General features: G+C 46.9%; 1 protein-coding gene across 4 annotated transcripts in view; it reads right to left on the bottom strand.

Annotated features, from left to right (window-relative positions):
• The window catches only part of Esyt2 (extended synaptotagmin 2), an 809,403-nt gene extending 806,851 nt beyond the window's left edge, over nucleotides 1-2,552 (bottom strand). For 3 of the 4 annotated variants that reach the window (XM_029484378.1, XM_029484379.1, XM_029484380.1), the window contains exon 1: nucleotides 1,721-2,552. In XM_029484378.1, the coding sequence (XP_029340238.1) occupies nucleotides 1,721-2,050 (330 nt within the window). In that variant the 5' untranslated portion in view covers nucleotides 2,051-2,552. The remainder of the gene's footprint in view (nucleotides 1-1,720) is intronic. The other variant, XM_021179169.2, reaches the window with a different exon arrangement.
• Between the last annotated feature and the right edge of the window lie 4,453 nt (nucleotides 2,553-7,005).

Below are 7,005 nucleotides of genomic sequence, written 5' to 3'. Positions count from 1 at the left end.
GTGAGCCACCATGTGGTTGCTGGGATTTGAACTCTGGACCTTCGGAAGAGCAGTCGGGTGCTCTTACCCACTGAGCCATCTCACCAGCCCCCTAACTACTAGTTTTTAACCAGCTTTCTGACAGCACTTAATTTAGTATGGCAGAGACACAAGACACTAACCACTACTGCATTCTACAGTATACCACTGTTTCTTGTTTGTTCTCACCTTAGCTACTCTAACTTCCTGTTTTTTTATACATTCCTTTACTGCTAGTTAAATGGTATCTCATATCAGTTACTTTCATTTTCCAAAACACTCCAGTCCTACACATTCACTATGTATCTGCAGATCTTTAAGTTTCAAAAGTGCTTCACCATTACAATTCTAACTTCAGTTGTTAACTGTCATCACCAAGCGCTACCTATTATGTTCCTCTTGATTTAGGGAACTCTTCCTCTTTAATTCTTGTTTTTTGATACTTGTTCCACATAGTCCAAGCCATATTTCACAGGTGTTTCCTAGCTGGAAAGGAGGAACATTCTCTAAGTTCTTTCTCCATTTAAATTCCTTCTTTCTACCTTTCAAAACTTACCACTACCTACTTCCACAGACATTTACATCAAGCCTAACATTGTGCAACATTTATCTTAAAATATGCACTATTTCCTTCTATCTGAAACTATGACACTAACTCTTTGCTAAGAAAGACAGTGAAGAGAGAAAGATGATAATGCCTTCTCCAATAGGTTCAAATACTCAATAAGTAAAAAGCAATTTTAGGAAAAAATAATCAATACCATAACTTATCATTACTGTTAACGCTTTCAAAATCTCCCTCTATACATGTTCACCCTGGATGTTAAATGATCATATCAAAGTGCCTAGTCCTCCTTCTGGTATTTTAAACAATGAAACAAACATTTCAATTCTTCTAACATAAGCTTTTCAGGAACAGTTCAATCATGTTAGACACAACTAAGAAATGAATGAGTCTTCCTGATTTTTTATTAACTTCTCTCCATATTGGCTGTCACTACTTTTTAAATCAGAAAGAAGAATCTGGACGGTTCCAGGCCTGCAGCGCCATGCTGGCAAAAGGTTTACAGAATCGTTCTGGACAACTGAGATCTCATCGCCCACCAAGTGTGAGATCTCATCGCCCACCAAGTGTGCTTCTGGGCGGTAGTCACTGCCAGCATGAGAGGAGGAAGAGGCCCAGCAACTAACAATGACCAATTCTGCCAAGTTAGGAAGTATTCACTACCTGCGCACTTTGCTAGCGATGGGCGAGGACTGAAAGCCAGGAAGAGGACTGAGAGCGGACACTCTCGGAGCAGATAATGACCAGGACACCTCGCCCAGGATGAGGGTGGGGTCAGCAATAAGGACACCTGACTTAGGTGGGGGAGGTGGGTGCGCTGACACAAGTGAGACTCGGACGCAGACCGTCGCTCAGAGCCGGGGTGGGCCACAGTGGCCAGAACTCCCGAGGAAAGCAAGTGGGCAGAGTGCTGACAGAAGACAGCAGTTTACAACAGGAGAGGCAGAGAGCAGTAAGGTCGCACACCTGACTCGGTCTGGGATCCTGGTTGTGCGGATCCCGGATCGGACGGAGATTCGGAGCAAGCGGTGGCTGACACTTCACTCGGGCTGGGGCTTGAGTTCCCCACCCGTCACTGAGAAGGGGAGAAGGGTGGTGCGGACCTGACTCCGCTCAGGTCTGGGGGGCAACACTCACCCAGGCGGGCAGGTCGCAGGCGCGCACTCCCAGGCGCACAGCTTGCTCCTCGTCCTCCAACAGCGCCAGCGCGCGGCACAGGCGGCTGGCCTTGAGGCCGCGGCTCCGGCGGCACCAGGCGAGCAGCCCGAGCGCCAGCAGCACCCAACTGAAGCTCAGCCCCAGGTAGCCCAGGGCGTACACCGGCAGCAGCAACGCGAAGCTGCGCGCCAGCTGCCCCAGCAGCCCCGGCAAGTCCACACTCAGAGCGCTGCCCGGGGCCTCGGGCTCGGAGCGGCCCCCAGCCCGGCCAGGACCGGCCTCCGGCCCCTCGCCCCCCGCGCTGCTCATCTCCAGCCGCGCTGAGCACTCCTCCCTGCCGAGGCGGGCGCGGCTCTCCCACGGACCGCAGGTCGCTCTAGCCCGCGCGCCAGCGCCCCACTGAGGGGGACCGCGGGCTGCACCGCTCCACTCCTCAAACGGGCGGGACTTGGCGTCATCACAGTGCGCAGGGCCCTCCCCCACCGAGGCCTCTCCCGGAGAGGGGCTTGCTCGGGCTGAGTGCGTGGTTTGGTGACGCAATCAGCGTGCGCCCGGCTCTTCCTCACTGGGATCCACTGTTCAGAGACAGCCGACCCTGAAAGAATCTAGGGCGGGGCGAGATGTCAGTCGCCAACCGGATCCCGCTCCCTCGTCCGCGCCCTCAGGAAAGATCCCCCGGCGGCGAATGGTCTGTGCCTGGTGTCATCGCGCGGTCGGACCCGCCTCTGCGCTAGGGTTGCTGTGCTGCTACTCTCCGGTCGTTACACCAAGAAGGGTTCGCGGGCGAAGCCATCACACCAGGCAGGCCCCGCCCCTAACCTGTGAGGGCGGTTCGGTCTGCGCCCTCGGAGGGTGGGCGCCGAGCCAGGGGGACACACCCGGACTTGGCTCGCAGGGACGGCCGGAGAGGGAGGCGTGGCTTCCGCGGGTGTTGGAAGGGAGCAATGGCCCTGACTAGTGGGAAGGCTAGCGGGCTGAGTCCTTTCCAGCTTAGCGGAGAGCTCGGCGTTCGTCAGCCAACCTCTTGCCCGTCCTAGCTCCCTGGCGGAGAACTTGAACTTGCAGGTGCCTAGGGTAAGAGGATGGCTCCTGGGCCTGCCTCTGTGGAATGAGAACTTTGCGCCTGCTGCAGTAAAATTTACCTTGAGGCCTTACTGTGTGGTGGCGCCTCTGGGTCTAGTACTCCTTCAGGTCTGACTTCCCAAACAAAATGGCCCCAGTGAGCTTAGGAGAGCACAGTTGTCATGAAGATTTAAAAAAAAAAAAAAAAAAGGCAGCCAGGGTACACCACCCCCTACCCACGTCAAAGCCAAACTCTTAGGGGACATATGTGAAGGTTGCAAAAAAGAAAAAGAAAAAGGGAAGGGAAGAGAAGAGAAAAAAAGACATCTACTTTAAAGTTTGCTGAAGAGGAGCTGGAGAGATGGCCCAGCACCTGAGAACCCAATTCCTGAGTCGATTCCCAAAATCCACATCTGGCTGTTCACATGCACCTGTATTTTCAGCTCCAATGGGATCTAATACCTCTGGTCTTCACAATCGCCTGTACACACACACACACACATACACACATAGGCATAATTTTTAAGAAAAATTTCCAGGAGGATAATTCCACAACTATGATTATGGAATGTTGCAGATTCAGAGCCAAGTTATCCTGGGTCATATTTTGTTCCATTAGTAGCCATTCATTGCCCATCTCTTGTGTCTGATTTTATTCCACAATCCTTGTGATTCAAGTATTAACCCACCACTACCTTCCACCAACACAAAGCTACCAGTGTCATCAGTATCTGAACCCTACAGAAAACACTTTAAAGTTCCCACTTTTCTGCAACCTGATGTTTTTGATTCACCAATGTATTTGAAAAAAAAAAATGCCTTGGTTTATGTAGTAAGTACTGAATGAACAGATAAATGCAAATAAATAAATAGATAGATGCAAAGTCACCTGTGGAAGATTTTCCCGTGGGTATGTGTGAATATGTATTACAGCATTTCAGAGGCATGCCATGTTTGAAAGGGAGCAGTAGTCTGCTCGACAAAGGTCAATAAACCAAGCAAAGTGTCATAGAGTGCTATTGCTGTGGGGAGACTCCATGACCAAGGCAACTTATAAAAGGAAACATTTAATTGGGGCTGGCCTACAGTTTCAGAGATTGAGTACATTATCATGGTAGGAAGCTTGGTGGCATGCAGGCAAATATGGCACTGTAGAAGCAGCTGTGAGATCCACATCCAGATTTGCCCACAGCAGGAAGAGAGAAGCCCTGGGCTCCTAATGGGTTTTTTGAAACCTCAAAATCCACCCCCAGTGACACACTTCCTCCAGCAAGGCCAACCTCCCAATCCTTTCAAATAGGGCCCCTCCCTGGTGACCCAGGATTCAAATCTCTGATCCTACAGGGGCCATTCTTATTCAAAGCACCTCACAAGAAGGTATTTCCTTTTTCCTTTCACTTTATTTTGTGTACTTCCACATGAAATTACATCATATAAACCATAAAAAAGCAAAAGAGCAAATGGCAACCCATTTTTCCCACATCACAAGTTAATGCTCTGAATGCTGCTAAATTTTGATAACGTCTAAATAAGGGATCCCAGGATGGAGAGATGTCTCAGTGATTAAAAGAGTGCTTGCTGTTCTTCCAGAGGAACAGAGTTTGGTTCCCAGCATCCACATTAGACAGCATACAAGAGGAATCCCTACGGAACACCCCTCCTTCTAAACCAGAACCCTGAAACAGGATCAAAGCTCTAGGAAGTCTAATGACACTTACCTCTTACACACCCTGGAGCCCAGAGGCTACAAAAATAGACAAGCTGACTTATCTCCTGACTCACAGTTTTGGAAAACTGTCAAAAAAAAAAAAAAAAAAACAGTTTCTGGGACAGGAGAAGCCATGCTCTTACCCCTCCCTATTCTTGATTGCAAAAACCCTCCCAGACTGAACTGTGCATTCTCTTACACCCTGGCCATTAGGTCTTGAGATCCAAACTCTCAGAGCAATAAAAGTCTGCTCTTGCCATTGAGGCTCCAGTCCATTGTTGTCTTAGGGTTTTACAACTGTGAACAGACACTATGACCAAGGCAAGCCTTATAAAGGACAACATTTAATTGGTTCAGAGGTTCAATCCAGTATCATCATGGCAGGAATAAGGCAGCATCTAGGCAGGCATGGTGCAGGAGGAGCTGAGAGTTCTACATCTTCATCTGAAGGATGTTAGCAGAATACTGTCCTCCAGGCAGCTAGAATGAGGGTCTTAAAGCCCACACCTACAGTGACACACCTACTCCACCAAAGCCATACCTCCAAATAGTGCCACTCCCTGGACCAAGCATTTTTGAACCATGACACTATACATTAATTTAGGTGGTGGAAAGACTAGTTTCTTATGCTTGTGTGGCAGCTGAGGTCTCTGTTTTGTTGCTGGTTGTCACCTTTATGTTCTTCCATGTTGCCACCTCCACAAGTCTTCTACAGTGTTGTGTTTTCCCCCTTATTTTTCAGGTATCTTTCTGACCTTTGACATGCTAACTTCTTTTAAAGGCAGGTCCATGCAAAGATATTATTTTCTCTCATCCTCCAACCATTCAATTAACGTGTGTGTGTGTGTGTGTGTGTGAACTCACAAACTTAAAACCCATGATGAGTGGAGTGTGGTGGCACACACCTTTAATCCCAGCACTCAGGAGGCAGAGGCAGGCAGATTTCTGAGTTCGAGGCCAGCCTGGTCTACAAAGTGAGTTCCAGGACAGCCAGGGCTATACAGAGAAACCCTGTCTCAAAAAACAAAAAACAAACAAACAAACAAAACCCATGATGATTCTCCTGCTGCAACGTCTAAAGTGATGCTCATCATATTCACATACTCTGCCTACACTCATGGGAAGAGAAGCAAAAAGAAGATGGTGAAGAGAGTGGAGCTTTACCTACTAGCCTCTTCATTAGTACAGAAAAAAGAAGAGTGTCAGCTGGCTTACTGAAACTAAGGAAGTGTTTAATCATGGTTTACTATCAATGAAAAATGACATAAATTTATAAAGAGAGCCACAATTTTAGCATCTCCAATTTTCTTCTTCCCTGTCTTAATTCCAATAATAACATAAAATAACAATAATGGTAATGATATTGATATCATTTATTGTGTGTCTTGTTTGTGCCAGGAATTATACTTTATACTTTACATAATGTACTGGGAATGATGGTTACAAGCTTAAAGTGTGGGACCATGGTACTTACAAAGTGAAAACATGTAAAAAGAGTTAGTGAACAGAATGTTCTTCAGAGATAGAGATGCAACAGGCACATTTTCAGAGAATCAATCTTGAAAAGGGATGGGATTTTTTTTTTGTAACAGATGAAGGAAGTTACTTGGTTTTATCTAGTGTGCGGGTTTGTGTGGCATCCATATCTGTAGAGCCAAGCAGGCTTCTCGTTATCTTGTCAAGCAGTACACATTACAGTATCAGTTGTCATATTTAATACTGGTCATCTGGGATGAGGTGCCATGCCTCATTAGGAACTAGGCTCCAAATGTTTATATAAGATGTCAGAAATCCCAGGGACCCAGTGATGTAAAACAATTGACATCTGATGCTCAAAGTGTGTGGTTTTTTGCTTTTTGTCTCTTCTCCCCTACAAATCAACATAAGCCATTAACAGAGGATGGAAGTATTGTCTTTATTCTGTAGCTACATTAAAGCTGAGTGGGGGAACCACAGGGCCCTTATTGACATGGATGATCTGTTGTAAAATTGATGACCATAACACATAAAAGGGTTGATGGCTTTTGGAGAGTGGAGAGAGTGGTTATTGTGAGAGCCTGAGAGCCAGATTGTGGCATCTCATGAAGATCAAGAGGTTCTTGGTGGTAGAAGGAGGGGGCTGATGTTGAAGTTATGGTTTCCATTAAGGAGACAGTACTATTTGGAACTTAATGATTTCTATAATCTGAAAAATACAACTCATCCTACAATATTAAGTAATTGTATTAGCTGCTTTTCAATTGACATGACGCATCATTGCCAAGGAAACTTCTAAAATAAATCACCTATTTGGGCTTATGGTTTCAGAAAATTAGATTTCATGATGGCAGAGGAAAGGCATGGCAATATGAACAGCTGAGAGCTTGCCTCTTGATCAACAAGCAGGGGGCAGAGAGAAGAGCCTGCCCAGGTTTTCTGAAACCTAAAAGCCTGTCCTCAGTTCTCTCTCTCTCTTCTCTCTCTCTCTCTCTCTCTCTCTCTCTCTCCTCTCTCT

This window comes from Mus caroli, chromosome 12 (genome assembly GCF_900094665.2).
Source record: "Mus caroli chromosome 12, CAROLI_EIJ_v1.1, whole genome shotgun sequence".
Lineage (NCBI taxonomy): Eukaryota > Metazoa > Chordata > Mammalia > Rodentia > Muridae > Mus > Mus caroli.
The sequence above is the reverse complement of the archived record's forward strand: the minus strand, read 5'-3'. Positions and strand labels throughout refer to the sequence as shown.